General features: G+C 34.6%; 1 protein-coding gene across 5 annotated transcripts in view; it reads right to left on the reverse strand.

Moving 5' to 3' along the window:
• The window catches only part of LOC107482288 (uncharacterized), a 7,378-nt gene extending 4,303 nt beyond the window's left edge, over nucleotides 1–3,075 (reverse strand). For 4 of the 5 annotated variants that reach the window (XR_008007058.1, XR_001590698.3, XR_002373220.2 and 1 more), the window contains exons 1-3: nucleotides 2,085–2,888; nucleotides 1,095–1,529; nucleotides 397–916 (exon numbers count right to left, since the gene is read on the reverse strand). Coding sequence is in view for 1 of the 5 variants with exons in the window: in XM_052259002.1 (XP_052114962.1) it covers nucleotides 397–916; nucleotides 1,095–1,529; nucleotides 2,085–2,610 (1,481 nt within the window). In the remaining 4 variants the exon portion in view is untranslated. Of the gene's footprint in view, nucleotides 1–396; nucleotides 917–1,094; nucleotides 1,530–2,084; nucleotides 2,889–2,999 lie in introns of those variants that run through there. The other variant, XR_001590697.3, reaches the window with a different exon arrangement.
• Between the last annotated feature and the right edge of the window lie 10,547 nt (nucleotides 3,076–13,622).

A 13,622-nucleotide genomic window follows, 5' to 3' on the forward strand; every position in this document is an offset into this window, starting at 1 on the left:
TTTATAATACAAGAGAAATTATGTAATATATATATATATATATATATATATGTATATATATATATTAAGATAAAAAAGCAAAGGATGCATTGCACTCACACTAAACCCAAAACTATTAAGTATAGTAAAACATATACCAACAAATGGGAACTTTTAAAATGGGGACAAGATTATGATTTTTTTTCCCCCTAAAACATCAAAATGACAGAAACCTCAGGCACCTTTACCAAACTTATAAATCTATTTCATGCTTTACTCTAATGGGTTCATGATACTTATGTAGGGCACCCTAAAATGAATTACTTGCAAGTTGCAACAATAAAAACATTGAAAATGAATAGTCAAGATGCACCAGTAGAACAATAACACTAGGAAAAATTGACAAAGTAAACAGACCTGGATTTCTGTTTTGTTTCTTTCTCTTCAATTTCAGGTCCATCAGCTTTCAGTTTCTTACTTATTTCAGCAGCTCGGGCTGCCGCTAACTCTGTTGCAGACTTCATGGTGGCGGCTTTATTGGCAGCCTGCTGTGCAGTCATGGTTTGTTGCATAAGCAGAGCTTGCTGGAATTGCATCTGCTGCATTGCCACAGCTTGCTGCATCATCAAAGGAAGAGATGACGAAGCAAGGGAAGAATTCACAACAGATGGTTTTTGTGGAAGAGATTTTGCCATCTCAACATTCAAAGGCCGGCCACCAACATCTATGTTATTTAACGCCAGAGCAGCAGTAGCCTCTTCAGGTTTTGAATATTCTATATAAGCAAAATGCTTTGAATCAGCAATTGTGCATTCAACAACTGTGCCACAGAAGCCAAAGAGTTGTTTTAGCTGTTCAACAGAGAGAAGTGGACTCAGATTGCTAACTTGGAGAGTTTTCTTCAATGCATCATCCTTACCAGCTTTTTCAGGTGAGCCTGATTAAGTTACCATAGATGGTAAGAATACAGCAAGAAATACTTAAACGGAAAACAAGAACATAAAAAAATGTAACTACCAAACATGACAAAAAGTCACCAACAGAGAGCACTTCTTGTATAAGAGCTCTGTAATACCAAACACAGCAACAAACAAAATTAACACGCCACAACATACCAGTGGAATCTTTTACAGACTGCGCTTGCACCTGAGCTGCATGGGCTTGAAGTGCTTGGGCAGCAACTATTGCCTGTGCAGCAGCCATTGCAGCAGCAGACGGAGCCATAGGAGCTTGGCTAAGTGTTCCCATTGAGGTCGTTGCGGCTAATGCAGTCATTAGCAAATTATGAGGTGGGTGATTCAACTTACAATCGACTTTTATACATCGCCCATTAAGATAATCACGGCAAACTTCCCCTAATGAGGCCCCAATTCCAGGCAAAATAGCACCCCCAGAAGCTCCAGCAACAATCCCTGGAATCATTCCCAGTAATCCTGGGAATGCCCCTGAAACGGACCCAGAGTAGTTCGGCATGTTTGGCATAGTTTGATTAACAAGATTTGGAAAAGAAGATGCCGGAGCTAAACCCAGCAGCCCTCCACTACTATTGCCTGTAATATAACAAATCAAACTGTCAAAGCATTGAAAATTGAAAATTAACAAGTTCAACTCTGTCTCTTTCTTAATCGCCCAACCAAGAAAGAAAGTAAACTTATTATGTTCCATTAATGGGGGGAAGGAAGAAGGATAAAGTGATATAGAGAACTTAAATAGGTGTAATCTTTTCCGTCTTTTTTTCTCTGATTTAGTTTTGAAATTTTATTTTCCTTGTAGTTTCTTTCATCAAATTTAAATATGTTAAGATCCAACAATATCACTGCCATGCTTTTTTTAATAATACAAAAATATCACCGGTGTTTGATTTATGGAAATACAAATGACACTATATTATGACACTATATTATGACATTTTTTTTGGTGGCATTTCCTGTATTATGACACTATATCCAATTGTAACCAAAATTTTAAATTTTACAATACCTATATGTTAGAACTGTGATCAGAACCGTTAACTAGGACTTTAGGAGCAATTCAAAACCACACATGGCATCATATATATCTAAACACTAATGCAGAGAATTTTGCGGCAGAGTAATGGTGAATACCTGCACTGAAAAACACAGGGAATGGACTACCCATGATTGCCTTGCCATTACATTCAACACTGACCATGTAATTCCCTCTCTTGGGCACCACATAAGTGACGTTATACGTTCCATCACCCATATCCTTCACAATCCCTTCTTGATCAGACCCTCCAACGCCCAAACCTGGCGTCACCCTCACCTTGACTTGTGCACCCCCACCTGAAACCTTCCTCTCATCTGAATCCTTGGTGACCACTGTGAACGAAGAAGGAGCACAGGCTGTTCCGCCGGCAATGCCAGTACCCGCCGCCGTGCACTTAGAAGGATCCACAGGTCCAATCGGCTTATTGGCCAAATCCTCGTATTCCTCGGATTCACTGTCAGATTGAACAGTGCCCTTCTCGCGACCCTTCTCCAAATCCTTGAAGGTCGCTTCGAAAGCAGCTTTAGCTGCCGCGGCTTTCTCGGCTTCGCTCTTCAGCTTGGCCTCCTCGGCTTGCTTCATCCATACCGGCTTTGCAACGGCCGAACTCCGATCAGCCATCAACCCTACCTGATACCGAAAACAAGAAGTAGCAAATCTCCTATAAATACCCAATTGGTGAAGGAAATCTTCAATTGAAGTGCTCAATTGAAGCACACTCAGCTCCCGTTAACACAAACTATCAAAGGAAAAACCCTAGAACTAGGTTAAAACATAAAACAAACAAATAAATAAAAGTGGCATAATAAAAGGGCTTCCTGGATAAAGAATATATAAGAACAGGTTGAATCTGATGCCGAATGCGAAAATGTTACAGAAAGGAAGAGATGAAAAACGGCTTTACGAAAGCAGGGCGCAGATGAATTTTATTAGAGATTTTGGGGAGAGAGAGAGAGGGAGAAAGAGGGGAAGAAGGTTTGATAGGTGAAAGGGAAAAGCAGTGCGCGTACCTGTTCTCACTCTGGTCTCTGGCGTTGAATGTTGGTTTGGGCTTTGTGCTTCGCAATCGGAAATTCGTAATAGACATATTGGACTTAGTTTTTTTATAAATAAATAATTATTTATTTTATTTATTGAAATGGGTAATTTGTAACATATTTATCAATTTATATCATATTAATTTTTTTATTTACGGTGCAAATGAGATATATTTATAATTGGAGTAAAGTATTAAATTAGTTTCCTACATTTAAACGTAATCCTGTTTTGGTATTTAAGATTTAAAGTATCCTATTTAAATGTAAAAAAAAAATTATTTAGTTTCAATTTAGTTCCAATGTCAAAGTTAAATAATTAACGGAATATCCTATTATAAGAACAAGGTCGATAATTTAGAGAATAAGTATAAACTCCAAAAATACAAGATCAACCTTGGATACATCAATACATTTATTTATCATTCTCTTTAATTCTATAGAAAATATTTCATTTATATTGTAAGAAAAAAATGATAAATAAATGTATTGATATTGATTTTGTGCTTCTAGAGCTTGTACTTGTTTCTCATATTATCGATTTTGCTGTCATGTAGGATATTTCATTAATTATTTAACTTTGACCTCACGGTCGGACTACATTGAAACTAAATGAAACTTTTTTGATTCAAATATAACACTTTAAACCTTAAGAACTAAAACAAAATTATGTCTAAACATAAGGGGCCAATTTAGTACTTTACCCTTATAATTATTTTGTTTAAAATTTAAACTGTAAACGAAATATGTATATTATAATAAAAAATTATAATTAAAATAATATCAATTTAATTTTTATTTTTAAATTAATCTAATTTTTAAAGTTATATTTTAAAACTGCTACGCTACCTATTTAAAATTAGTTATTTAAAACTGTTCATTTGAAATCAGTACATTATTTTTTTTTAAAGTCAACCTATTTAAATTAGTATTAAAAAATATAAATCGAATTGAATTGATTTAAATTAAAAAAAATAATTTATACGTGTTCAAATTCTATGATGAAAAAAATGCGGTAATTAAATCATTTAGTATATGAGAGAAAATTTATTTTAGAGAAAAGTGACAATTAGGTCTCTAGGAATTTTGCGTTCGGACAAATTAGACCTTGAAGAAAAAAAAGTAACAATTAGATCCCTCAAGAAACGAAATATGGACACGTTACATCCTTCTATTAGTAAGACTAGCGGCGCCTCTGACGTGGACTGTGAATGTGTTGAAGTGTCTGTTAAATACTACATTGGAATTACTCTAAATGATAAGGATAAATTGGTCCTTCTATATTGTTTGAATTTAACATGCTTCAAACCCTAATTTTCCAGAATTTTCAATTATTCATCCTGAAACAAAACCCTAGCACAATGTAGAATGTATAGCATCGGAAGCTCCAGGAATACAAGGCGCCAAAGGAAAAAAAATGAAGGCAGCGATTGAAATTGTAGGGGTGACTCAACACATGGAAGAGATTTCAATAATAAAATCAGCTATATACAACCATATACAAGTTTGGAATAGTAGAGAATTTAGATAGGTTGTTCTTAGAGTGTCCAAATTATAGGATAATTGTTAATTCAAATTTTTTTTAATTATTATTTGAGTTTTGAGTATTGCATTGAATTGAAATTTATAGGTATCATTCATGGTATATTTTTTAGTTCCTTTTACAAGACAATTTGTCATACCGTAAGTTTTTTAGATGGTTGGATGATGTTATTAGAGATGTGGAGGTTCAAAGTTCTAAGCAGAGAGTGGAGGATAGATTAAATGATTTGGAGGAGAGAATTATGAAATTAAAAATGGATTGTAGAAATAAAAAACTCCAAGCAAAATTATTGGTAGTAGATTTAGGAATGTTGTGTATTTTATGGTTGATTTTTTAATTGCAATTATTGTGAATGTGTGGAACAACGATTTTGGGTGAATCAAATTAGATAGTTGATGTATGAATGTATTAGTATTTGTAATTGTATTATTATTGAGCTTGGACTTGACCAGGAGTCTTGAACTAGACTTGTGCTTGTCTAGGAGGCTTGAATCCTGTGGACCTTCTTGTCTTCTTTTTTCTTCTTTTTATAACATCATCCCATTGGCCCTGCAACGTTCATGAAAAATTCACTATGGTCCACATTCATTTGATATTAAACAAACAAATGCAGTAAGAATAATATCCTCCACAAAAAACTTATAGTTGAATCAGTTACATTAGTGTCAGATTCATAGATTCATTGGTTACAGTTCCATATTGAATAACATCATCAAATTTATTTGCAATATTTGTATAAGTGTCAACTTCATTAGTCATAGACCCAATTGGTTCCACATTTTGAGTAATGACATTAAGGTTAGAATTTTCTATTTGGACTGAATTTGGCTAAATAGATATGAATGAAACAATTGTTCTAATATCAGACTAAGGCTAAGTATCTAAATATTCGATTACTCATTTTAATAGTAGGACTTCTAAACCCCTTATAAGTTAGAGATAGGACATTTAAATCTCTAATAAAAATACTAACAAACAACTAAATTCTTAAGAATAGTGTGAATATACAATTAACTTTGCTTACCTATGGCTGTGGGTTGGGTTCAGCAATGGTTTCTTGATTTTCTAGCTGGGGAGAATTTTGAGACAGCGGTACCTCTTCTTATGTATTATTCTTTGACGAGAATTTTGTTTTTTTTTTTTTCCTTTCTTAATTACTGGAGTTCTTTTGCATGTCTTGAAGTTATGGCCAGATTTGTCACACTTGGTGCAAGTCACCGTGAAGCTTCTCCTAACTTTATTTGCATTTAACAGTGGCTCAAAAGAATCTTTTTTTTCTTGCATGTAGCTCTGGATGCCCAACGGGTCTCTTAAGCTTGGGTGGAATAGGTCTTGATCCTTCTGTCTTCTCCCAATATTGCTCACTTGGAACTGGCTCAACACAATGTTGGTATGTAGCATTAAATGAGGTCATTTGCAATTGTAGCCATGGATAACAATAGTTTTCAGGTCGCTCATTTCTCCAGGCTATTGCAGATATAGTATGCACACGTGGCATTCTTGACACATACAAGTAAACAACAACAACAAACCAAATCAGCTAATCCAGCTAACAAACTATTTCTACATATAATCCAAAAAGTTCTATGATTAGGAAGTTTTGATATGACCTGTAAGTTGCCACACATTACAGGTGCATGTGCTTTGGCCCAGATTTACTGGCACCTTCCTACCGTCACACTGAACCTCATATTTGACTCGATTATCATCACCAATCCATTGTGGTTGTCACTTATCACTAGCCTTTTTTAGTTTCTCCATTTTCTTTTGTTGAACTGGTGTAATCTTTTTCTTGTACCCACCCACAAATATCTTGTAATTTGCCATCTTTTCATGATATAACATCTGAGTTCTTCACACATAGTCAATACTAGTTTAGCCATATAATACATAATCTTTGAGTTCCAAACCTCACACATGTTATTGGTCAAATTATTTACCTTAGGTCAATGGCTAAAGTATGCTTTGACCCACACAACAAGCTCAAACATAGCCAAATAGGCCTAGCTTTCTTATTTATTCTCTTTAGCTTATCCATACTTGCTTTGAACTCAACTGTAGTTATGCATCTAGCACACTCCCACACAACACCTTTGATTTGCTTATTTTTGTATTACTTCAAGAAATTTTTTCAAGTGTGCATTACACAGTTTCTGTGATATGCATTGGGCATCACTTTTCGAAGTGCAGGAACCAAACCCTAATAACAAACACAAACAATTCAGTACCATAAGCCTAATAAACAATCAAACTATGCTAACATATGAAGAATACTCTAAAAATTTTATCTTTTGTTGGTCAGATATGAAGCTTCATCCGTGTGTTTGAACATCTCCTAAATCTTCTAGCGATAGAGTCAGAAACCATTTCCATGTTTCCTTGGTCTCTGATGCAACCACAGCATAAGCTACCACATAGAAATTGTTATTTGAATATTGAGCCACAGCAGATAATAATTATCTCTCATAATATCCCTTTAGAAAACACCAGTCTAGCCTAATCAATGGGCGACATCCTATATTAAAACCTTACTTACATGCATCTAGACAAATATAAAGTCTATTCAATAGTAGAGAAGATTGTGGAAATGGCTCAACTCCTAACAAGGCTGTGCTACCAGGATTACTTTTCAATATCTCAACCAAGTAATCTCTTAATTTGTCATATTGTTCACTTTTCTTACCAATTACTAACTCTCTTGCTTTCTTCAGTTCCCTTTACATGCTCTTGTAGTGAATTTGTATGTTATAATCCTGCTTTACGTGTCTAATGCTTCTTTTTGTGTGAGCTTTGGCTGTGTTCGTAATCGCTTCTCAAGTTTCTCAGTGAGCCATCTAACATCTACCTGATTGCTTTCAAAGTTCCGATTGCGTGTATGTTCAGGAAAAAAAAGTTTTGATTTGGAAACAATCTTCACATAAATTCTATGAGAAAAAAATTAAAAATGGACAATTTTTCTTAGCACACTTGGCTCTTGACTTCACCTTGTCATTCTTCAGCCACTGTAATTCTCTATCCTGAGCTACTATCCAATCCTTTAGTGCCCTCTTGAACTGGTCCAAAGTGTCAAACTTCATACCAATTTCTTTCTTCACTTCTCTAAATTCAACACCCTCCGAGAAGTCAACAAAACTAGTCCTATAAACATCATTCTCTACATCGCTTCCAACAGGAGTGTGCAAGTCCTCTGATTCATAGTCAAATACTTTCTTATCATTTGACTCCTTGTTAGTGTGTGTTTCCCCAAAAAGAACCCAACAAAAGGGTCATCCTCAGCCTCTTCAGCATTTTTCGTGTAACACCCTACAATACAGAGCCTTATGCTTAAGTCATAAAATAGAGGTGGCGAAGTATTACAACCTCTAAAAATAAAATTTAGTATATATAGTAGTGTGAAAAATGTTTATAACTAGGAGCATTTGAAGAAAAATGAGTAAAATAAAATCGTTAAATTGAAAAGCGCGACACTCCGATCGATAACATAACGAAACAGATAAAGGATAAGCTAACGCGAGTATATAAACAAGAGAGCTCAAAAAATACGGATATCCAAAAACTCAAAATCCGGCTTGCGAAGATAACTAATTCGAGCATAGAAGTTTACACACACACACACACACACATATATAAAGTAAAGAACCCAAAAGAAACTCAAAAGACAAGTTACAGAACCTGTTCTCCAAAACAACCTCTAGGAGGAGTCAAAATAGTGTGTGTGTATATATATATATATATATAGTGGAGATAATAAGTATCTAAGCAAGTACATAAAACCAAAATAAAGTCTCAAGAGCTAAGGATCTTCGCAAATTCAGAAGTCTCCAGCACAACCTCAGCGAGGAACCTCACGTCCTGCATCTAAAAACCACAAAATCCGCATGGGTGAGAACTGAAAGTTCTCAGTATGGTGACAGTTCCTACATATTTAACATGTAACGTCCTGGAAAAGCCGAAGGCAATCCTAGAACTTTCAACAGATAATCAAAGCTTATAAACAGACTAAACCATAAATGAAATAGGCAACTGGCTAAAGATCTTGAGTCTAACTAACACTCCCATTTCTAAATTCTTCGAACCTCCCAACCACCATCAGTAATTTGATATCGCAAACACAATTATACCAACAAGGAAATGCACAAATAGGAAGCAGATATGGCAGTTAGACAATTAACAAGTAACATGTAGTCAATTAGGCATTCCAAACAATTCACATATAATGCATATGATGTATGCATGTCCTAGTGGCTGATAAGTCTCATTTGTCAATTATAAAGCCAACTCGACAAGTCTTGGTAGCTAACCATTGGACTGTCGATCTGTCGTGCATCCCCAACTCGAGTTATTCTCAATCATAATCATCAATACATATTCACAACACCCACACTGGTGTTTATCCACGGAAGCGAGCTTATCCAAAAGTTTCACAGTGTCCGGCCACACTTACGATATAAGGTTAGCAGAGTATCGAATCTCCACCTGGAGCACGTGGTGGCTAGCCACTGTTTTCACCCAGGAAAACTCGTATCTCAGATAGTGAAAGTGCAACATTCACATTTCATTCAATAAGCATATATACAATCATACTCAACCATAATTCAATAATAGCTCAGCCATAATTCAGCAATAACTCAGCCATTCGGCTCATAATACAACCCGTAACCAGTTACAATTTATTAACAATTACAGTCCTTCGACTCATGGCATATAAAGTACTTCCACCATCATCATCAACACCCCATACAATTATCTTTAATCATAATTCATCATTAACTCTCCCGTTATTTCGTCCACAAGTTACCACATCTCCTAGTCTCTTCCCATCGCTGGGCATACTATAAGGATTTAGGACACAAAATGTGAGAATGGAGGCTTAAAAGTATAAAATTCGGTTTTAAAAACTCAAAAATCAAGTTTTGGTGAAAATGGGGTAACGCGTGCGCGTTGCCCATACGCACGCGAGAAAGGACGAAAAGTAGAGCGACGCGTGCGCGTTGCCCATGCGCACGCGTGGGAGTAAAGAGGCAGAGTGACGCGTGCGTGTCAGCCACGCATACGCGTGGGTGCGTTTTGTGCTCCTTGCACAAACCCAGGACAAGACTAGCGCAACTCTCTGGATTTTTCTACTGGGCACTTACATCAACATAGCGATGCATAAGCGTCGGCCAGGAGCACACGCGGGGGAGTAAAAATTGAGAGTGACGCGTGCGCGTGGAAGCACGATTTGTCAAAAATTTTACTAAGTTAAAAAGCTGCAAAATTACATTTTCAAACCCCAAACTTCCGACGAGCATAACTTATTCTTTTCAAATTATTTTTCATTCATTCTTTGAACGGCATAAACATCTCAGATCCAATTTCATTTTTAAACAAATTTAACACAAATCGGAGATTCAGAGACCAAGTTATGCTCCGTCAAAGTAGGCCCAAAAATCACATTTTCATACAAACCCACAAAAGTCCATTTTCAAAACAAACCAATTTCAACCCTTTTCAAAACCAACCAAAACTTACCAAAAATCAACCTCAAGCCTCCTCAACTTATATGTTAACATTTTCATCAATTTCACAACTCACCAATCCACTATTTTAACCAATCTCAATCAAATAACTCAATTTCAAATACAATATCATGTTATATATATTTTCTCATCCCAATTTCCAACAATACCACTTCCATCAACCATCAATACATACAATCAATATCACCCTCACCATCAAGATAGTTTCACCCGCAATTCAATCTCAACCAACCATTAAGCATATATCAAAACATGCATGTCTCTCATACATCATACCATCAAAACATCCAAAATCCACTAATCACATACATAACAACACAATTCATCTCAACCAATCAACAACATCAATATTCCAAATCCTATCTTATGGGTCTCTAGCCTAAGTTTTCACACCACATTACATTTTAGATACAGGAAACCGAAACCATACCTTGGCCGCTTTTTCGCTCAACCCGGAACACCTCCAAATCACTTTTTCACAAGCTCTCAAGGCTTCAACACCTCTAAGAACATATTTTTAGCATACAAAAGTCATTTTACAAGCTTTCCAAAACATCAATCAAGCTCCAACATACATATATACACTTTCTAAACCACAATACCACATTCAAACATACTCAAACATCATAAACCAATAAATTCCACTAGGGTTGAGAATCTTATCATACCCTAGGATCAAAGAGACAAAGTTAAGCCTCTCCTTCAAACTAGTTGGATCCTATAATATCAAAAGCTCACAAATCTCAACATTTTTTACCCAAAATTTTCAAAATTAAGGCTGGAATTTCAGAGGAAAAATCGTGGCTTACCTCAAGAACAAAGTTGTGGGTTTTGTAGAGCTCGACGCGGTGAACGCGTGGTCGCAAATAGTGCGGCAATCGAAACTCCGGATTAAAAGTTATGGTGGTATGAATATCAAGTGAGGGTTAGAACTTTGGAAGAGTGTTCTTCTCCTTCCTCACTTCATTTCAGCGTGTTTTAGGCTCTTAGAGGGGAGAGAAAGTGCTGTTTAAGGGTTTTAGGTTGAGTTTGCTTAGGCCAAGGGCCCAATATGGATCCGGTTTGACCCGTTCGGTCCAACATTGGGCCGATTTCTTTAAAATTAGTGTCAAAATTCTCGTTTTCATTTTCTCTATCATATTAAGCCATAAAAATCACATTTTTAATTTTTTAGAATAAATTTTAATTTATGAATTATTAATCATTAATTAACCGGATTTTACATTCTGCATGTTCATGATGTTCTTCATCTCCAAGTTCAATTGGGTGCTGACTTGAATTAAAGTTCCCCAAATGCTTTGTATCCCGATGTTGCAGTCTTGAACTCCTCCTCACCTTCTTATATTCCTTCTTCTTTCAAGGTATAGGGGAATTGCTAAATACAAAAATTTCTTCATTAGTAACTTCTTTCCTTTTGGAGAAGTAACTTTCTTTCCTTTTGAAGAATGGTTACTGTCTGTAGCCTTCTTCTTTTTTATCACTCTTGCATGCTCCTCTTCAATATCGCCTTCTTCTTTTTTATCACTCTTGCATGCTCCTCTTTAATATCAGTGTCCGATTGGTCAAAACCAGGAGGTGGGAGCTTATACAGCTCACCTTCTGCTGTGATTTTTTTTATATATATCATTATTCTGATCACAAATATTCATTAAAAAATATCTCAAAAATAATCATGAGTCACTTTTGTTAAATAAAAAAAAAACATAATTATAAGTTAAGAGATAAAATTAAGATTTAATTACAAATTCAAAGACCAGTCTATAATTTAACTCAAGTTTTGACTTTAGAGTGAGTCGATCCATCTTGTTAAGGTTCGGAGAATATGACTAAAGAATATATTTGTTCAGTTGCTTGCATAGTTACGTTGTGTCTTTTAGAGCTTTTGACTTTTGATTTTGCTTTTCATAATTTACATTATTTAGTAACACAATCAGAATTATATCGTATAATTCTAGTGTTATATATAGTTTTTCTTATTTTTTTTTTTAAATTAAGATAGCATGAGATTTTAGTGTATTTTCAGAACATCAATTTTTTTTTGTTATTGCGTTAATAATTTTATATTAAAGTCTAGATCCTTGGCTCCTTGCTACACTTCAAAGGTTGCATAGTGCGGTCCATACAAAAATAAATAAATAAATAAAATAAAATAAAATAATAAAAAATAAAAAGTAAAAAACAACTTTGTTCATACATTATGGTTAAGGACATTTTTAAAAAAAAATTATTAACAATTATCTTTTCATTTTATAAATTAAGTAAAATTAATAAAAAAATAACCATAATATATTATATTTTTTACGAGTTCAACAATTATGCTGTTCCAATGTCTTTAATGATTTCTTATACAACTCCTTAAAAAAAAGTAATAATATCAAAACAAAAATACTATTTGTATACAAAAATTAGTCATTAAAATATTTATGTATAAATATATATAATTTAATTTAGAGGCTTGCTACACATACAAGTCTTTTTGACTTACAAGTTTTACAAGTTGCTACACATTAGAGTCTTTTAATGCGTTATTTAATTTCCAAAGCGCTACACTCACCGTGAATTATGAACGTTCCTCTTCCTCTTCCTCTTCCTCTTCTTCACTCACCGTGAATTATGAACAACTCATCTTCATCTTCCTTTTCCTCTTCCTCTTCCTCTTCTTCTTCTTCTTCTTCTTCACTCACCGTGGATTATGAACAACTCATCTTCTTCTTCCTCTTCCTCTTCCTCTTCTTCTCCTTCTTCTTCTTCTTCCTCCTCCTCCATGTATTTCTTCGTTATTCTCTTTGCCTTTTCATTAGTTGTTTTATTTGCGTTTATTACTGGTATTCTTGCTTCGTTTTTTTTCGATTTTCATGGTTTCTGAAATCAAGCTTTGAAATCGTTTTGAAGATAATGAAACTTCATAAATGCACCCAAACGATTACAGAAATACACCCAAACGATTATAGAAAATACACCCAAACGATATTTCTTCCTTATTCTCTTTGCCTTTTCATTAGTTGTTTTACTTGCATTTATTACTGGTATTCTTGCTTCTTTTTTTTCGATTTTCATGGTTTCTGAAATCAAACTTTGAAATCGTTTTGAAAATAATAGAACTTCAGAAATACACCCAAACGATTATAGAAAATACACCCAAACGATTATAGAAAATACACCCAAACGATATTTCTTTGTTATTCTCTTTGCCTTTTCATTAGTTGTTTTACTCGTTTATTACTGGTATTCTTACTTCTTTTTTTTCGATTTTCATGGTTTCTGAAATCAAGCTTTGAAATCGTTTTGAAAATAATGAAACTTCAGAAATACACCCAAACGATTATAGAAAATACACCCAAAAGACACCTTATGCATAATTCAAAACTCTTTCTCTTTCTCCTCCTCATATTCTACTGCTTCTTCTTCTTCAAAAATGATTTCAGAGCTTGATATCAAAAAATAATGGAAATCAAGAATAACGAAAAAAGAAAACAAAGAGAAAAGCACGTAAATGAAGAAGGAGAAAGAGAAGGCAAAAAACGAAAGAAAAGAAGA

The sequence above is a fragment of the Arachis duranensis genome, chromosome 3, assembly GCF_000817695.3.
Source record: "Arachis duranensis cultivar V14167 chromosome 3, aradu.V14167.gnm2.J7QH, whole genome shotgun sequence".
Lineage (NCBI taxonomy): Eukaryota > Viridiplantae > Streptophyta > Magnoliopsida > Fabales > Fabaceae > Arachis > Arachis duranensis.